General features: G+C 36.2%; 1 protein-coding gene across 1 annotated transcript; it reads right to left on the reverse strand.

The window, feature by feature from the left end:
- Positions 1 to 784: 784 nt before the first annotated feature.
- LOC124153785 (putative fatty acyl-CoA reductase CG5065) lies at positions 785 to 19715 on the reverse strand. The gene is made up of 7 exons (XM_046527141.1): positions 19358 to 19715; positions 15312 to 15611; positions 10891 to 11042; positions 10506 to 10615; positions 5256 to 5703; positions 1716 to 1997; positions 785 to 1052 (listed from the first exon to the last, which is right to left on the reverse strand). The coding sequence occupies exons 1-7, from the start codon at positions 19559 to 19561 to the stop codon at positions 956 to 958; spliced, it is 1593 nt and encodes a 530-aa protein (XP_046383097.1). The 5' UTR covers positions 19562 to 19715; the 3' UTR covers positions 785 to 955.
- Positions 19716 to 21498: the final 1783 nt, after the last annotated feature.

Below are 21498 nucleotides of genomic sequence, written 5' to 3' on the forward strand. Positions count from 1 at the left end.
TGTGGATTTCAAGATGGCGAAATTCAAACTCATTTTTGGTAGACAAAGTCTCCAAAATCATCTGTATTACTTGTTTTATGTAAAGCTACTTGTCATGACACATGAACTGCAGTTATCCACAATCACCTCCAAGGAATGAGAATTTTTATACTATGGTTTATTTTAAAGAACAACAAAGAAAAATGTTCATTTTGTGTTCAACATAGTGAACATAAAATGAACATATAAAAAAATGTTCAATTTGTGTTCACCATGGTGAACATAAAATGAACACAAAGTGAACATAAAATGAACGCATAAAAAAATGTTCATATTGTGTTCACCATGGTGAACATAAAATGAACTCAAAGGGAACACAAAATGAACATAAAGAAAAATGTTCATTTTGTGTTCAACATAGTGAACATAAAATGAACATATAAAGAAATGTTCAATTTGTGTTCACCATGGTGAACATAAAATGAACACAAAGTGAACATAAAATGAACGCATAAAAAAATGTTCATATTGTGTTCACCATGGTGAACATAAAATGAACTCAAAGGGAACACAAAATGAACATAAAGAAAAATGTTCATTTTGTGTTCACTGAGATGAACATAAAAAGAACATAAATTGAGCATCAAAAGAACACACCAAGAAATTGGTGAACATAAAAGAACACCAAAAGAACATCAAAAGAACACTTGAACACTGAATGAACATATAAAGAACACCAAAAGAACACAATTTTTTCTACTAGGGTTCTAATTATTTCCTTTTCTTCGAAATATGCGAACATTCATTCATTATTTATGTATTTTTATTTATTAAAGTAATTAGTTTGATTGGTAACATTTAACGATATTCATTTCTTACAATAAGTATTCAATTCCAAAATGATGATGGTGATATAAATAGTTTTTTATTATGCTTCACTCTTATGATACTCGGTATTTCATTTCAGACCAGTAAGTCATAACATCCAGTCCAAGTATAAACCCAGGTAGTAAATACCAACTGAGGATAGGATGAAGCCGGATAATTTCAGTGATTTCTCGATAGCCTTAAACCTATAGGAAAATAATCAAGGAAAAGAAAGGTCGTTAAAACATTTAACACTCATAAGGATAAATAATTATCGTTGAAGTTCGAAAAAAGCAATTTCTTCTGGATAATTGATATTTTTCGCGCAGTAAGTGCTTAGAATAATTTTAGTTACCAGAAATAAGTTTATGAGATAAATTTGATATACCGCAATGAAATCAATTTAATTTTTATTAATGCAATTTATTACTGATTAAGAAGTTTTTAAATTAAAATTAGCCAACTTTGGGCAATGTATATAATACGTTAATGTAAATACAGGAAATGGAACAGAATTTCTACCGTAGAGTTGCAAATATCAGTTATTTTACTATTGAAACTTCTTAAAAATGTAAACTATTGTGCAAAGGGACAAAAAGATTGCCACATAACCTTGCAGGATAAAATTTTTATAATGGTAAAATGTATGTGGCTTATTTGTATGAAGTTCCTATGGCAGAAAATGATACAAAATATTTTCCTATCTTTCAATGAACAAAATAGCTGACATAATTTGTCATGAATGACAAACACCACTGATTAACAAATTCATGATAATTAACGTTTTAATCAGAAAATATTCAGCTGATGGCAAAGAGTGAATTTTCGACATACAGCAAAATAATAGCATTGAAAATTGCTGTACTTACCTTCGAGCGTTTTGCAGTGAAGTTTTCACTTTGTCACCAAAATACGTCATAAGATCATCCCTGATGGTGTCCGCATAGCACCTAACGTAGCTTCTCCATTCCACTGCAGTTATGTCGAAATCAAATTCGGATAAGGTGTATCCACTTCCGTCACCACTGGCTTCCTTTAAAAACCTCTCTCGCAGAGTTCTGAGTCCATCGTCGGAGAATTTGAATTGATTGACCATAAAATAGCACAGGGTGTCTAATCCGTTTTTCGCCTTCTGGTGCACCTCAGCCACCCTGTAAAAATGATCGTAAACTAATAAGTACAGGAAATAAAACTGAACTTCTACGGTAGGCTGGCAAATATCGGTAATTTTAATATTTAAACTTCTTGGAAATGTAAAGAATTGTCTATGAGGATAATCATGAGTTAGTAAGAAATATAGTGTTACTTTGAATTTTAAACTATAGTTCTTCCTAAGAAAGCTATCTCACCAATTCATGTATATTGTTCTCGAGGTCAAGTCAAGCACTTAAATTAAATTATTTATATTTGTAAGACTCCTAAGAACTTGCATTGCCGTAAATTAATCTCTATGATGATATCGGTATAGGTATAGTTAGGCTGCTAATTGTAGTCAATTTTAAATTTCACGGCAAAAATGTAATCAAATTTATAGCTTAAAACTCTAATTTTTCAAGTTAAAAGTGAAAACTTATTCATCAAGCTCATTTAATAAGTAAATTCAATCACATTTTGCACTATAAAAATAACCGCCGAAGCTTCACGATAGACTTGTTGCTGACAAGGGTAGCAACTTAAATTTTATGGCAGTTACGTTACTTTTATTACGGTATAATATTAATCTGCTAGAAATATTAGTTAAATTTTTCCATTCTTCATTTAGCAAAAGCTCGAATTACGTTGTTTTTCTTTAATAAATTAACTTCAAGGACCTTATTTTCGGTAGAAAGCGTGTTAAAATGAATAATTTAGACATTACTAGTAGATTCATTATATTTAAGTACCTAAGTTTGATTTTGACGATTGGTCATTAAAATTTAACGAAAACCAAATGAAAACCTTAACCAATGTCCACCCTCAGATCTATATCTGTATCTATATCTATATCTGATATTCTTACTATCTAGTCCCCAATTTCACGAATAATTTTCATTAACACGACAATTTATGATGGAAAGTAACTGTGACATGAGGGATTTGGTTTAAGTCACTGTTGATACCGTAATACATATTTATTTAAACGTAGAATGGGTAGGAAACGAAGTAAGACTTATTTTAATGATTACTTTGTAATGATCTTACTTGTAATTCAATAGGTTGAGATGGCTGAAGGCTTAAAATCTCGTTGTAAGTACGACCGTTACTTCTTGCACTCACATTTTTTATGAAATTGACTGGAAAATTTGAAATTCAATTACCTTCTGAGAAAAATTATCTGCTTCCTACACATTCAGTTTGAACATCGATGGAATAATGCCATTTTATTCATCCTTCAGGGTAAAAATTCATGAAAACCATGCCAATTAGCAAGGAAAAATTCTAAGAAAATCAGCGAATCTTGGCGTAGACCTCAATTTCCGAAAATACTTTTGTAAGAGTCAATGTCTATAATATCTCCTGATTAGATGGCATTCAAAATATTTATAATTATTCCTACTTATGATAGACTTTGATCAATTGAAGTTATTTGCCATCTGGTTTAACCACTAAGTTGCGCGAAGCACGTGCAGCGTTTGGACTTTATTACGGAACATGCTATAAAAATAGGCTTGCAGGCACTTAAATATTCATCAGCCAGTAACAGCTAGTATTCAGCTTTGAATTTCAAACTACAGTTCTTTCTAGGATATCTCCCTCATCAATTCATTCATATTGTTCTCGAGGTCAAGTCAAGAAGTTAAAGTAAAGAACCCCTATTATTTTCACTCTCACGAACTAGCATTGCTGTAATTGAAAATTTCAAGCTCATTCACATTCAGAGAAGAAGTATCTGCTTACTACAGATTCAGTGCTGGCAACTAGCAGCGCTGTAATAAATCTCTATTATGATGCATGCGTAGCCATTGTTAGGTTCCTAATTGTAAGTAAATTATAAATTTCACGTCGAAAATCAAGTATGATTTTTTATAATTTTTTTATGCATCAATTTGAAATCAAATTTTTGTTTTTCATTTCTCTAAAAATATCTCTTTTTACGGAAAGAATTATTATTCTGGTGGGTTAAGGAGACACATTACTACAGCTCATACGTAACTTTTTCGTGGCATATTGACATCTTAAAATCCATGCAATCACCATGAAATTTTTAGGAAGTTCTGTGTGGACAGTAAGTAGAATTTGCCTGTATTTGAAGTTTTCAAATTCAACCCCAGTATGTTCCTCTATGTAAAATGTTAGCGTTTGAGATAAAGGCATATTTAGCAAGTGTTTACCATACGAACTCATGAACCCTGGAAATTTCAATTTGAAGGCTTAAAGGTAAGTCAAGTTTTAAATAAATATTAAATCGTAAAAAAGACAAAATATTACTTGCTGAGTGGGAGTGACGCGTCCCATGAAGGTGGTAACAACGTAAAAACATAAACGGTTCAAAAACTGCAATTTTCGACTCAATCCTGTTATCATTTAAATTTTACCGTCAGTTCAATGTGATATCTATCGAAATCCTAAAGTAAAATTTTGCTAACTATCAAAGCAGTATCTGAATATATTTTAACTTAGTTGCATCATAGCATCCTGACTCAACCGCTGTTTACATCCACAAACGAATCTTGATCTCTTTCACCTCAATTATTTTATCAGTAATTACTTGCTCAATTCTGTTATCATTTAAATTTTACCGTCAGTTCAATGTGATATCTATCGAAAGCCTAAAGTAAAATTTTGCTAACTACTAAATTGTGCTGAAGTTACTAATGGCCTTATATTTACTATAAATTTCAAGAATTTGGCGGATTAGGTAAACAATATCTAAAGTTTTATAGCGTCAAAAACGTTGCCTTAAATATCCTCCAGTCATGTTTCGCAAAAGATAGAAAAAATATGACTCAATGCATTCTGCTGCTCCATTAAATGCCAAAAATATTAAAACTTGGTCCAAGGTACCTACTCTGATGGTTTATATACATAGATAGAAAATGAATTCAAAAGTCCTCATTTCTAGAAGACAAAATACGAAGCGAATTCATGATTGATGGGGATAGATTGACGTTTAGTTTTATTCTATGTTTAAATCTTAAATTTCATGAAAGTATCCCATGTATAATGAGAGATATTCAATATATAAATTCTGAAAAGCAAATTATTTACTTAATATGTAATCAATATCTGATTTGAATTGAAAATTATCATTTTGTCTATAATTTTCCTCTTCGGTGTCCTATCTAACGAATATTACATCCAGATTTCTTTACACTGTTCGACTTAGGTTCGTATCAGCGTTGCAAAGTAAAAAATGGGATAAATGAACGCAAAACATAGCTTCATTCATATCACGGCAAAAAAAAAGTAATAATGCAATTGATACTCACGTTGATTTTTCTCCTCGCATGTGATTCAGCACATCCATCAGTTTGCTGAAGACGTATCGTAAGTAAGAGCTGAACTCGTAGGACATGTAACTTGACGTGAACTCCATCTCTGACAACCAGTTCGTTTCCGGGCACGATCGGAGAGAGTCGTTAGTCGTAAGCCTGAATTTAGTCCATGTCAAGTCAGAGTGCTTGCTGCTCACGTGGTTGTAGATCCGAATGTCATTTTTCACGCCGTTAACAGTTTTGTTTGAACGGTCGGTGATCATCGACCAGATGATAACCATCACTGCGTTCACCACGTGGTCGACAGGAACAATTTCCGGCTTTACCTCGCCAGCGCAATAGACATTACCAAACATACCGCAGGCGCAAGAAGAAATCACAATTGCGGGACCTTGGTTTCTCTCCGCGTACCCAGGCACAGGGCTTTTGTGAACGGCAAGCACTGGTAATAAAAAAGAGCCAATTATTAGTAACAATGAATAGGGTAGTTTCCTTCATCAAAGAAAACGAAAGGCATTGATTGCGATTCGTTACCCACCAATAGTGTATTCATAATATACAAATTATTTGGTTTTAGTAATACCGGTTTAGACGAATGGCATTGGTCAATTTTATCCTCATTTGAAAAAGGGCCAGATTGGCGCCCATGCGATGCCACTCCACGAGACGTCACAGGGACCTAGTTTCTATACGTGTAGATAGGAGTTTTATATCGTCTGAGATTACCAATGCATGCATGAGGCACAGAGCTCAGGGAAACATGTCTTAATAATCACCTATTAAAACTGGATAATATCGGAAAGTTTGCTTCGTTAGATAAGGTATTAATAATCCTTATTTAAGCCAAGCGCTACCAGCTAGCGGGGTACTCTGCTACATGCTAGCATCCTTCGTCGTATCAGCGCTCAAAGCCTCGCCACAAGGTCGCCTCACTTGCGGCAGCGGGAACCAGAACGAGGTCACACGGAGTTTTCCCGGCATTCATACTTAGCCGTCGCGTTTTCGCGCGCTTGAAAATGTTCACTTTTCTTTTAATCGCGAAAAATAGATATCGTCATTTAAAAATCTTAAAGCGTGAAATACGTACCTACTCTAGGAGTAATAATCTTTCGATTTAGGCAATTAAAAAATAATAGGAAACCACCCTATTCAAAAGCCGTCATTTGTAGAAGACAAAATACGAAGATATGACGAGACAGTGAATGGAGATACATTGGCGCGTAGTCTTATTCTATCTTTAAATGTTGACTTTCAACATAAATATCCCATACAGGAGTGGTGACATGGTGCCGGAACGCCGTTCCGGCACTTGTTAAATTAACTGGTTACGGATTAAACGAGACAGTTGTAAACTGGATACGCGACTTTCTCAGAGATCGTAAACAAAAAGTAATTCTTGACGGAATCAGCCCTGATGTTGTAAAAGTTACATCAGGTGTTCCACAAGGAAGCGTAATCGGCCCCCTGTTGTTCATTATATACATTAATGATCTCTGCTCCCGCATTAGCAGTAAAATACGTTTATTTGCTGACAACGCTGTCATCTATCGCGAAATTAGTGATCACTCTGACTATGAAATTCTATCATCTGACCTAAACAACGTTCATTTGAGGAGCCAAGAGTGGGGACTCGAACTTAATCTGAGCAAATGCAGTGCGTTACATTTCTTGCGGAAGTCGTCCAACTCTAACCATGCTTATGCAGTGGATGGTTTTAACATAAAGGCAACAGACGAAGTGAAATACCTGGGAGTTACGATAACCTCGAACCTCACGTGGGGAACACATTCAAAGAATATTTGCGGCATAGCCCTGAAGAAATTAGGATTCGTCAAGCGTATTGTGGGAAGATTTTCGGATGAGAAAGTAAAAGAAAGGTGCTATTTCGCTCTCGTCCGACCGCACCTTGAATATGCAGCGAGCGTATGGAATCCCGTGCAGAAAGACTTAATCCGCGAACTGAATAAAATACAAAGGAAGGCTGCGCGTTTCGTCAAAAACTGCTACGGGCGTACAGACAGCGTTACCCAGATGTGAAGTGAATTAGGCTGGGAGCCATTGGAGACTCGGAGGCTGCGCGCTAGGCTTAGATTGCTTGAACTATTGAGAATGGATATCTTTAAGAGCGACACAGAGAATATAATATTAGAGCCACACTATATTTCCAGGTCCGATAGAAGCGATAAATTAAGAGAGATGTTTTGCCGAACGGATAGGTATGGGAGTTCGTTTTTTCCCCGAACCATAAAGGACTTTAATAAACGCTAGTACCAACCTCGTTAGAGTACTTCATTTTTTTAGCTGTAAACGGCTGGTGTCCTAACACCCCACGCCTTTTAGGCGGCTTGCGCGGTATTATATAGATGTAGATGTAGATAGTTAGCAGAAGACATAATTGTCAAATAACACTTTCATCAATTTTGCTGCCACAAAATCTCTAGTATATACATTCGTAACCAAAACAAAAAATTGTAATAAAATGTAAAAAATTACTTGTAATAAAAAAACAGTAATATTTCACGTCTAGAAAAAAGGTATGGAAAGTGCTTTCCGGCACTGCAAATTTTGCCATGAAGTCACTGTCATACATGACAAGAATGAGTAAAATATATTCTTTAAAGCAAATAAACTATTTACTTAATATAAAATCAATATCTGATGGGGATTAAAAATTCACCAAGTTATTCAATATAAACTACGTTCCATTGACATTTTCGCGTAATTATACTTCAGGTTCCGATTCGCAGACAGTGTTGTCATAGTGAATCCAGTGCCTTAGGGAATTTTGTCAGGGAGGCAAAGATCAGTTTGCCGCCCCCATTCCCATGTTTCCTCCCTCCCCACCACTAAAATATAATATATCCGTAAGCTATTTTTTGAGATATGATAGTTGAAATTGCACCAGTGTATCTTTGTTATTAATATTATTGTTCAAAGGTTTATGGATGAATAATTATTGTTGAATTATTTAATCAGAATTATTAAATAACTTTTTATAAACTTTTCAAATTTTGCCGCCCCCTGAAATCTGACACCCGGGGCCGGTGCCCCCCCTGCCCCGGCCTAGTTCCGTGCCTGGGTAAATCTATAATTCTTAAATCTAGTTAGGCCATGAGATTGGTATAATAGTAGCTAATGTACTCTTTTTCTGTCGAAAAACGTGATATAATAAGTGCCTGGCTTTCAAAGAAAGAAATCTTGCTCGTATCGCTTCGCGGGAATCGCTTTGATCTTCGTGGAGTAATCCGACCTTCGCCCTGTGTGAAAATCAACACATCCGTCACCATGGCTATAAAAACGGCACGAGGCCCGTGGAGGACAAAATTGTCGACAGAACAGCTGAGAAGGGTACTTAAATTTTTTCCCACAATAGGACTTTTGCGTCTTTGCCAAGGCTTCCGCGAAGATCTCAGAATGGGAGATACGCCACGTGGTGTTTTCCTAAAGGCTGATACTCGGAATGAATAACAAAAGAATAAAAAATTTTCGTCCCATTCCACGAACTTGATGCCAAAATCTTTACTTAAGAAAAACCAATAATCATTACTTTATCTCCAGAGGGATTTGTCAGAGCTTAAGCAAGAACGAATGACGAAACGCAACCGTAGAATATTTTCACAGATTTTTTATTCGGTACGACGAGATTCCATACGCTAAGGCGCTATTCTCGAGTACTGCAAGTCTGTATTTCTTCATTCAGCATTAATTTTCACCAAGTGAGAGTGAAATTCATCGATTTCACAAGTAAGAATATTTTCCACTTGGCGAGGTGCATTAATTTTACTCTTATCATTTTCATAGGGTATGCATGGTGTTACGAAATATTCAAAGATGATTTAAGAAAGATGAAAGAGTTTAAGTTGATCAAAGCTTTACCTCTATGCTTCCAATCGTAGAGATTTTGGAGCTGGGGAGCACTCCTGATTGTTTAATACAATCAAGAACATTTTCAATCTGAAAATGCATAGCAGGCTGTAAATAAGGATTTCCCGAACATCTGTAGCCTGTGAGCTATGCATGCAGTTGGTTCCAAATTTAAAATTCTTGAAGTAATTCCTACTTCCTCACCCTTACTTTCAAAAGCCAATCAGCCAGCTAAAAATTTTTCCAGCGTTTTCCCTCACAAAATAGCCTACACGCTCTCAATGAAGTAACTCAATGGTGAAATTATTAATTGATTTTTTTTATTAATTCGGAATGCTAAGAAGTTATTAATGCAAATCTCAATGTCCTCTGGTTTAGATACATGACTCACCTTAGGCCATCGTATAGTCGTACTAAATGCAAAAATGGGGGATGAGTTTCTACGGCCTCGGAACTTTAGAAAAGAAATACTCATGCGGCCAATGAACGGCCAATTAATTACGGAGAATTATACGGCCAATTGAGTATTTCCTTTCTACATCGTATAGTCAATATATCATTGCATTATGTTTTCCAAATGCCTTTTTTTCAGAGATGAACGCCACAAATTACTAATACCTTATCACCTTATGAAATTTCCCAGCTGTTTTCCTTGGTATCTACTTCATAGTTGTAATAAATGATTCATTTGCAAAAAATATAAATCAAACAATATTTATGCTCTCATTTCTCAGATGCTCATTTTTAATGTAGGTATCTTAACGCAAAATATCTCAAATTTTTATTAAAAATTATTTTATCTTAACATTTTTTTTCCTTTCCCTTTCTAAAGGTTTTGCTGCTGTAATTCTAATTTCTATTGATATCCTTGTCCATTTCAATCTTACGGCCTATGGTAATATTTGACGTATCTCACATAATATTCGTTACTAATTCGTCGATTAATAAAAAAAGTTAGGATCGATCTCACCTAGTCTAACTTATAACAACAGAATAGTGTATTTGTTCGTCAATAACGAGTTTTGTGAGATTACACAGATATTAGACCACTTGCGGAGTTAGACCATTTTAAGGACAAAAAGTATACGAATTTCATATATATATATTGCAAAACATATTTGAGTAACTTTACGTCTAAGGACGATATTACGCCACTTAATTAAAAATACTGACAGAACTAAATTAAATAATCATTCTGTCATTGCATAGTGACGTTCAAGGTTTGGAGAGTGAAAAAAATTGATGAGGAAGTTTTTTGAACGGAACGTGGCGGTACAGAATTCAAATTAGTTTCTTTTGACAACGTCTAACTCCATGAAAATGGCCTTATCACAATAATTATAGTGTTATGATATACTTTTTGTAGGTTGCGTAACTTACCGATTCCTGGGCGATATACACATACTGGCAAATGGCTGTAATCCTTTTCAATCATCCGCTCAGCCAAGGCCTTGGTGCATAAATACGTATTATGATACGTCTCAGCGATCCTATGGGATTGAAACACAATCCTTCATGAATAATCACAATGGTAAGTGACAATGCCTTGTATATTTTTTGCCAAGTCACAAAAAGTTGACAAGTATTACACCATAGGCATGACTATCCCTTTTTTCACGGAAAGTAAGCTTTAAAATATCTAAAACATTAATGGAAGACACTGTGTTAGCTTTTGTGGATACCATAGAAAGATATATTATCACCTTATAGTAATTAACAAACAAAACAACCCGTAACTTCGTGCCAAAATGAAAGAAATACAAACTTTTTCGAAACTTCTTCGAATTCGTCTTCTTCCATTTCCTCCGCAGCTTTGATTACAACCTCTGGCTCCGCCGGAACTGAGTAAAACCTTTCTTCTATCGTGCTATTGTGATTTGACACATGTGCGTACGCCGTGGACACGTGAACGAAAGCCTGCAATGCAAATAAAAAAATGAATCAACGGTCTCATAAAGTTTGCTCTTTTATGAGACCCCTTATTCAATCAAACCCCTGAGACAAAATTGTAACTACTGTTTGTTTTCTACAATATACTTAAGGTTTGGTATCAATTAAATAAATATGTTACCAAAAAAATGATTCATATTCCAACACAAAAGTGATTTAAACATAACATGTCGTTTTATCTGAATCAACGGCTTTTTATTTAATAATAATATAATTGTTTATTACTCCAAAAAATAAAAGTACAGAATAGAATAGAATTAAAATGACATAAAACGGAGTAACTTTAGGTAGCCATTAAGGACAACCTGTTTTTTGGCTACCATCATTTGCATGGGGTCCTGCTGACATATAAACATTTGAATTGAAGCAAGCACAACATTTCATTCAAATCAGGTATCTAATAAAAATTTAAGTTTCCTAAATAGTGGAAAGTTTGGAAGTACTTATCTAAAATATAACAATCTATTTTGATTCCAGCGTGGCAAAAACAAAATATAGATGCAAATTCCTTCAAGAGAAATGACATGGAGATTTTATCCACATATGAACGTGTATTTTAAATTCATAGCTATTCCAATGCGCGTGCGTTATCATACTATTATTTTTTCTGTCCGGACATTTCGGAATTATGGTTAGAATCCCGTATTAAGCACATGACTTTTTCCGCAGTAAAACTTTTCGCACATTGCGCACACTTCTTTCTTTCAGCGCAATCCCTCAAATAGAGAAGAAAACAAACCTAAGCAAGTTCAAGTCAACTCACGTATGGTTGCCCTTGCTATGAACAGCCTCCACGGCAAATCGATACGGACTGTGCTGGCAACGCTTCAAATTCTCGGCATCGGAAAAGAATCCTCCCATCACCCCCATAATTTTCTATTTCTAATCGCTTTGAGTGACGTAGGTTAGTCCAATGAATCAGAATGAAGCCAATTGAATCATAATCAAATAATTTGTTTAAACTCCAACGATATAAGAAATATTACAGTTTACACCTTTAGTAAAAGAATTTTTGACCTGTATTTTAATTTAAAAACCTCAAAGCAGATAATTACGTGCATTGGTTTCTTCATATATAAATGAAAGAGGCAATCGCATAGTATTGGCCGAAATAAAGCTCTGATCGGATATAATTCAATGCAGTGGCACAACTAGGAATATGCTTTGGGGGGATGGAGGGGCACAGGAGGGGACTACGGATGCTTTGGGAGGTGATCTATCCCCCCCCCCTCCCCCCCAGAGTTCCGCCGCTGATTCAAAGTATTCCATCATTGGCATTGTCGATCTTTCCCAATGTAGAGGAGGGCGATGTTTTTAGATAGTACCTAAATCATAAAAAGCTGGACCCTGGATGTAACCAGAAAAGAATTAGACAATAGTATACTCAAAATTGTATTCAAACTAGTTATTTGAATAATTTCATACTCAAGCGAGGCGTAATGGATACAATCATGACTTCACCAAAACCACTCGCATTAAAGAACGTTAAACTGTATAGTGAAAGAAATGCTTGCAATTTTCCTCGAAATTGAAAGTGTTTCTTTAAATATGGAGATGTTCCATTCCATCACGCTTATTTCTTCTGATTTTACACTGTATAGGGCTAAGTGCGTTTTAAAACTCATGGAAAAGAATTAACCGTTCTCCTCCGCTGACTTTAATTAATATCATACTTAATTTTAGAATAACCGGTTCATTATATGCTACTGAAAACGTCTCGTACTAAAATAGCCTAAGGAAAAATGAATTTGATGAAATACGTAGAAATGAAATTAAGAAGACGGCTCTCTCACAACCGGTTTATTTTTGTGACGGATTATTCGCGTCAAACTAACCCTGTCATCTCAAAATATTCTGAATGGTAAAATAATAAAAATCTCAACGGAAAACTTTTCAAATGGGAGATACAAGGATATATTGACCACAGCATACTTTATATGCCCTAAAAATTTCGAGGTAGTAGCATACATTTTTAGCAGGTTCCGAATCCGTCACCAAAAAATATTGGTCAAGCTGGAGTTATGCGTGCGTTTAAATCAAACATTTCATGACGGTGGGCCGCATACTAAAATTGGCATCTTTACGTAGGCCGAAAATAGTCGAATTATGCTGAGATTATTTTAATGAAACTGTAAGTAGTGCACATGACTGTAATATTACATCCTCTAATCGCCTACCTACTTAATACTTAATGTCATTTATGTAATAATAACATAATTAATGACCATTAGGTTTTCGGGTCACTGACATATTCCCCTGCTGTAGCATGAAGTCTGCGTGAGTTTCAGACCCTTTTTGAAGATAATTCTTTCTCATCTGACATTTTATAACGTGATAGTTATTTCCCGCGCGTTAACGAAATCAAAAAATCCAATAAGCTTCTTGTTTTAGTTTACGAGATTCCTCATCCAACGTGCAACCTTGTCGAAGAAATCATCTGGAGGACTTAAGATAAGAACAAGAGGGCACGTATACTTCGACCAAGCGATAGACGAACTCAACCACAGCATATCGCATGATTTCGATAAATTTTAAGAGAAATTTGAAACAGCTGAAGAATGCAGTTTTTTGCGTGTCTAGACGAGCACTCAAGATAAGTTGATGGCTTTCCTTTGAATTCTGGAAAAAATGAAATTCATCTTGACGATAGTACCAATGTTTTACAGTCTTCCGTTTTTTTTATCATTGATAGGAACTGATATAAATCCGCAGCCTTCGGTAGAGAAGACAATGAAAGATTTGGGATAATACATGACTAATTTTCATCAACACTGTCACCACTTAGCTCTACGAAGAAAAGAACTTTTGGGGTTCCCTATTGATATTTAATGAGTATTTCCTTCGCTCGTAAATTCATGCCTTAAATGAGCGCATACGAAAATTCCTCTCTCATCTCTCTTTTATTTTCTATCATATTACTTGTCAAAACCCAACAAGAAATGTAGAATATTTAGACTTATCTGGTATATCCAAGCAAAATGAATAACGATATTTGGTTAATAAATATTAATGGCATTTCCCTGCAGTTGTAGGGAATGGGGTAAACAACCCTTTAAAATAGAGGAAAAGAGTAGACAATTTTGAAATCACATTTATCCAGCCCTGAACCAAGGGACTACTGTTGCATTTCCCTTCAACTGAGATTCATTATTTCTTGGAAAAATCTCTTCTCTATCAGGGTCTGAACCTATGAAAATTGAGCTAAAAAGGACTCATAATCTGAAAAATATGCCTCAAAAATCTACTATTGTCGCTAGGGAAACCACAATTCCTGAAAAGATAGCAAATCTTGCAGGAAAAAGAGTGGGAAACTTTTCCACTCCTGCAAGTTTTAGATTGGCATTGCAAACGAGGGACACGAATGCAAAAACTTGAAGGACTAATTTACCACTTATGTTTGCACTGAACTTTAGAAATGCGCTCTCGTTCTTACCTCTTTCGCAGCCGTAACTGATGTTATAAGTTATTTACTATCGTTTATCTAGACTAAGCGGTGGCGAACGCCGTCACAGCACTTACAAAAACATAAACAAAAACTTGAACGACAAATTTACCGCTTACGTTTGCACTGAACATTAGAAATGCGCTCTCGTTCTTACCTCTTTCGCAGCCGTAATTGATGTTATAATTAATTTACTATCGTTTTTCTAGACCAAGTGGTGGCGAACGCCGTCATAGCACTTACAAAAACATAAACAAAAACTTGAACGACAAATTTAACACTTACGTTTGCACTGAACTTTAGAAATGCGCTCTCGTTCTTACCTCTTTCGCAGCCGTAACTGATGTTATAAGTTATTTACTATCGTTTATCTAGACTAAGCGGTGGCGAACGCCGTCACAGCACTTACAAAAACATAAACAAAAACTTGAACGACAAATTTACCGCTTACGTTTGCACTGAACATTAGAAATGCGCTCTCGTTCTTACCTCTTTCGCAGCCGTAATTGATGTTATAATTAATTTACTATCGTTTTTCTAGACCAAGTGGTGGCGAACGCCGTCAAAGCACTTCGTCGGTAACGCTACACACATGCAATTTATACGGTTTTTCTCCCTTATATGCATTTTTGTTCATGCCTTACGCACCGTATCCACTGACATTTAATGGCTGTGATAATCTCAGCCACAGGTCAACTACATAATTCAAATAGCAGCTCAGGCAATCCGGGTCACATGAAAAATAATCGTTGTCATATTTCGAGCACGGCATGAAATTGTGAAAGAATACCAGCCTTAAGGAGAGGCATCCTTGAGGCGAGTTCGAGCATTTCTCTGGTGCCCCTCACGTTGAGAAACACGGCCTGTCGGAGGGATTCGTTGAATCGCACGGTGGCAGCCGAATGGATGACGTAAGTGACGTGCAGTTCAAGGTGGGTCCTGTCCTTCTCGTCGAGTCCCAGGCCCTTCTCGGACACGTCCCCGTGGATGGCGACCACCAGAGGACCCTTCTTGTCATCCTCCGTGGCTGCCACCTCCGCGGAGCCGCAACACCAGTTGATGCTTCCCCGTTCGGATCGGCATCTGTCGAAGAACTGAAATGGACAATTATTATGTAAAGGCCTGGTTAAACGGTGCATTAACCCGTGCGAATTAATGCCTAAATATAGGTATGAACACGTGAATGAACACGAAAATGCACCGTGTAACCTCCCAATTTTTGCGAACGCCTGTACAGAAAATTGAACCTGTTCTAATTCATTTTATGCATTCGTACATGCTCCGTTACGGTGCACAAAAATCATTCATGCAAACAGATATTAACTCGTACGTTTTAATTTATCGCGTAAACAAACAGGTCTTAATAACAAAGGATTTGGTGCTTTCCCGGCGCATCTTGATGATGAAGTCTTCTCGGGAAATCAGCCGGGTCAGGATGAACATTGATGCCAACGTTTCGACGGCCTTCTCTGCCATCGTCATCAGGGCGAATGATTCGCCCAATTCGGTTGGCAGCAATGCCCATCCTAACCCGGCTAATTTCGCGAGAAGACTTCATCAGGTCTTAATAATATATATTTACTCCATCATTCATTCACACGACCCCATAAGCGCGAACATGCAAATAATTTCATAGGGCAGGAAAGAAATGGATTGAAACACATAGCACAAAAAGGACGAGGACAACGGTTCTGTATTAGATAGAAAAAAAAAACAGAAATGAGAAGGAAAAAATTCGGCCTGACTGGTATCCCTTGTGGGTACCAGTCAAAATATCCAATATCTAATTATTTATAACATTAATTAAGGCTGCAAAAGAGGTAGTATCCCAGTCAATCCGCATTTTTACCCTCTGATTTCTGGCTTTATTCATCTACCACTATGCGATTGTCCTCAATCTTTTCGTGCCATGTGTTGCAATACTTATCTTTCCTACCTTATCAATTTATTTCTCTTTTCCTGATGAACTTTTCATACATAAGTAATATACAATAGGTAAATATGAAATAAAACAATGGAATTGGAATCCAATTACCGAAATCAAAAAAATATATATATTTTGTAAGTAGCAATCCATATCTACTTCAAGAAATCATACTAATATTCACATGGATTACGGAAAAATGAGCGATATTATCCTCCAAAATACTTTTACCACCAATTTTTTGCCAGATGCTTCGGCATTCAGCCATGATCTCCATCAAAACGGAAAATAATAAAGGAGTTCAGCTGCATACTAAACAAATTCTCCATTTCAATGGGCGTGGGCATTAAATTACAATAATTGTACAAAAATTTTACCACGCAAGCTCATAAGAATATATAACTGATAACTTCAGGCATTACTTTGTGAAACCTCTCCATATTGGAAATAAAGAAATAAAACTTTGTAAGGTTCACTATTATTTTAATATGGGCACGACCCGGGTTCTGTAACGTGGTAACATCGTCAGGTTGCATAACATCAGGTTATTTAACGAGGTTACATCGTTACCTGACCGCGATGTAACCACGTTACGGAACCCGGGTCGTGCCCATATTAAATAATAGTGAACCTTATAAAGTTTTATTTATTTATTTCCATAAGAATATAGTTAAAAAGAAACAGAAATATACTACATGTGGAGGAAATTAATCTGACAAATAGTAGTAGTTGTGCACAGATATCGGTGAAAAATGTTTTCAAACATATTTTTTGACCAAAAAAGGATTTAGTTTATGACCATAGATCTTAAAATACGGTAAATACTAAACTAGTAATCGGAAAGAAAAGTCCCCCGAATATTATTATTTACAGCACGTTAATGTTCTATCACGTATTAGACGACATACATATTTAGGAAACAATAAAGTTTGAAGAACGCATGAAAGTCCTGTTCGGAAAAATGACGAAATGAATTGTTAATAAATGATTCCAATGGATGGAATTTAAGTAAACCTAATTTAACTGGATTAGTAGGGCATGTAAAAATATTTTTATAAACATTTCCCGCAAATTATTTACATAAATACGCTTGGAGTAACTGACTATCGCTGTGTTATATACGTAATAATTCTTGAGTTCATCAAGAAAGAGTGAAAATAATAATGTAAAAATATTTAAGAAAAAGCTGAAAAAGTATTTAATTTTTTAGAAATTTTAATGAAATTTTAAAATTTGTACAACTGTCTAGTTGATATGTGACTTTGTGGGGATGTTGTGTTTTTATTTTTTGTATATACATGTTACCACCTGGCCAGTTGCCAAATTGTAACTTATGCAATAATAATAATAATAAAAACCCTCCAGAGTTCCGCTGAAAATTACTTTCCCCTAGCCTTAATTCACGCTTTGATCCTGTAGTAAACTAATGCCATAATTTCTGCACGAACGGTATGTGTGTTCTAAAGGAAAACTCTGCCTAAAAGTATCTGCGATTGAAGATTCAATTAACTCACTCTACTATCACTTAAGTAGAGTCGTTGGCCTTCTACCCTAGGAAACACAATTACAATAAAACTGGTTTAGCTTGCGCACATGAGGCAGACAGAGGATTGTACTAGACTTCATGTGGGAGAATGCCGAGTAAATTGGAGCACACAAATTATTCCTATTCATTTCATAGTAAACGTGAAATTAGTAACCATTATATCATGACAGCGTATTTTGCCAAAATAATATAACTATGTACGAGAAAATGCTTGATAATTCAAGCATATTTAGTAAGCGCGGTCTATAAATGCATATATCACTAATTTTTAAGGTTTTAATTAAATATCAAAAAGCATCAACTTAATTAAACTCGATTGTTTCTGGCTTAACTTTGTGAAAATCCATTGCAAACAATAAAAAGGTATAGTACTTTAACCGGTCGTCTTAAATAAATTGTGTGAAAAAGTATCATACCTTTTTATTGTTATCAACTTAATTGCCCAATGAGAAAAACTTCCACGATTGGTATATCTTTAGGATGGTTAAAATTGCCTCATGATTGCATCATCGTCTTCTTGCGGTCGTTATTTCAACACTTCTTCCCCAATCGCTGAAAACTTCATCAGGGTGAGATTGCTTTTCTCGTTCAATGGCCTTGCGCAAGTTCATTGCGTCTTAATTGTACGAAAACGGAACAAATTATAGTCTCTCTTACTGGGAGGGCACCCACTGGGGCATGAAGCTTGGCACTTTTAATCATCACTGTCCACTTTTTTTCTTCTCACGATCGCACCAAGGCACAATAAAAACACTTCAAATTTTTAAAAGTGTATTGGAATATCTTTGGGATCTAAAACGGATGTTAAGGCCTAAGAGGAAACTAAAAACTCGGTGAAAAACTCATAGGAAGGACCTTTTTCAGGTGTAGCCACTCAGGTAACAGCGTTATGTTTTAGAAATTACTGTCAATAATGAAAAAAGTCCATTCTGCGAATGCATACAAATAGATTGTGCTTGAATCAGTATCACTGGTGCAACCCATAACCTGACGGTTGAGCAATATACAACACCCCTATACAAATATCTTTGACGAAGTGCGCATGAACTTGAATAATTATTTAACTCGTTACTAATCTGGCCACTAACAAAGAAACTTGAGTAAACGATATTTACACATGCATAACCAAATTTGCCCAGTAGATTTATGCTGCAAGAGCGGGCAGTCACTAGCAGTGGCGGATCCAGAGAAGGGCAAATTGGTTATACAATGTACACTAGATATAATGGTGATTTTGTTCGGATCCCCACCACTGCTGGAAGGTTACCCCCAGAACCCCTCCTTGTCCCTGCCCTCGACCCGCAACTCGTCACTGGTACCTATGAGTATCACAAAAATTCCTTCCTCCACCAATGTACCAAAATCCCTACCGTATTCTCCAGGAGATCCTTCACCCTCTCCTTCAGACTGTTACCCCTCTTCGGTCTCACGATCAGATATATCCTTCCGACCCCTGGACAGCAGCGTAACAGCTTCTCCAGGAGCACCTTGCCGACGAATCCAGTGGCTCCGGACACCAGGACGCTCTGCCCCTGGAACACCTGGGCCACGGATGGCTTCTTGCCTCCGCTCATCCTCAAAACGATCCGTACCGCTTCCCGTCTGAGCGTCTTATCTCTCTTCGCTCTCTACTGACTATCCCAGGTGGGTATTGTGTCGGGGAAGGGATAAGGCATGTGGCGAAGAGGGCGGATCGCCGCCATGGATTGCCTTTATATACACATTCGCATTCTCACCGGCGAGGCTCTAAGTCTCCCTGACCTTCCCACCCGTTTTCCGTCCTCTCCCTTCAAAGAGTTCTCACACCCGCGAGCCCCCTCCCCCCTCCACCTTGAGAAGTGTTAGCGTCACTGTTCCCCTCCCCCCACCTGCACCATACATTACCTCTCGGCGGACACAAACAATGTGATAGAACAATCGGTGGAAAGTTTGTCTAACCCAAGCGGGCCTTGCCACAGAGAATTTTTTTAAAAATGTTCAAAACTAGGTACTAATATTTTTCCTGTTGTGATGATTCCCCACAGAATTACGAATGAAACCCAAATATTAAGTACGAAAATAATTTTAAATGTATTTCCTGACATGTCATTCTTCCCCGGATACCCGTTGCCTGAAGGCCCCTTCTCAAAGCATTTTCCTACTCACGTCACTGTCTCATTCGGAATGAAAAATGAAACAAACTTTGTTAGATTCACTAATATATTTAAAAAAGTAAACCCGAGTTTCACTATATATTTACGTCGTAAAGTAAATGTGTTACGACCTGACGACGAACTATTTTATGAAACCCGAGTCGTCTTTTATCAAATACAAGTCAAAAAATAAATAATCTCGTATATTTCAGTGAATCTATCAAAGATTATTATTTCATTTGCCATATTCGAAAGGTTTTACACATTTTAGTCTCTTCTCATTTTTTTGAGACGTTTTCTCAACGTTTTTTTGAGACATTTCTCAACGTTTTGAAAAACTTGGTGATTTGATATTTTTAATTTTTGAAAAAAAAATAAATAAATAATTTCACCTCTTAAATAATTAGATTTTTACCGTTTCCGAGCTCTTTTCAAGGGATATGATACAAAATTCGAGTCCTCGATACGCAAAATTACTATTTAACGGCAGATCCCATGCTTGTTTTCATGTTTTTATAATACTTATTCGAGATGAACCACTCGTATTTCATTCATCGTAAAATTAAAATACTTCCTCACTCTACTTGGTTCATTTATTGTAAGCTCTGCTAATAATCATTTTAATTTTATCGTGAATAAAATAATTTTACAAAATGTCATCTCCTTCATTTGAGTTTTGATTCATTTCATCAACTAATAACAAAATTCATCCCCTAAAGTATACACAGAAATGATTATTTTTTCAATTTATGCACTTTTTCCAGAGACAAAGCCGCTTTATTGAGTCCATCCGGTATATTTTATGATTGAAAGTCTTTTGAATCGATAATAACTTAAATGAGTGGTTCCCAAATTTGGCGATAATGCCCCCTAGAAGGCGGTGCTCGTATATGGGGGCGTGAAGAGTCTATTATAGTGGACGGCAGGAGGGTGCCGGAGGGTTCTGAAAACGAGACAAATGCGAAGTCTCGGTAAACTTCATTTTGTCTCTGTTTTCAGGCTTATTTTTTTTAATTTGCATTGTTACCCGCATTAAAAGTAATATAATCCGTTTCCTTGCGTTTTTGAAGTGAGAACAGTTGATAAATATTTCAATGACTTTCTCGCTCTAATGCCCCACCACCAGTGGTTCACACCACCATTATTCTCAACCAGCGTAAGATGACGTCAGAACCAGCGTGCGTTCACATATACCATGGTTAGACACTAGCGGAATCTGATGAGTGGTAAAGTAATTCCAAGTGAAAAAGGAATTGACAAGAGCGAATAACCTGTTGGAGGGAAATAGAGAATGTGCAGGGAAAAGTTCTTGTGTTAATTGCAATTATTTTCAGCGTACTTGCATATTATGAGCTGCTTATGAATTAAATATTGAATTC

Source organism: Ischnura elegans, chromosome 2 (assembly GCF_921293095.1).
Source record: "Ischnura elegans chromosome 2, ioIscEleg1.1, whole genome shotgun sequence".
Taxonomy (NCBI): Eukaryota; Metazoa; Arthropoda; class Insecta; order Odonata; family Coenagrionidae; genus Ischnura; species Ischnura elegans.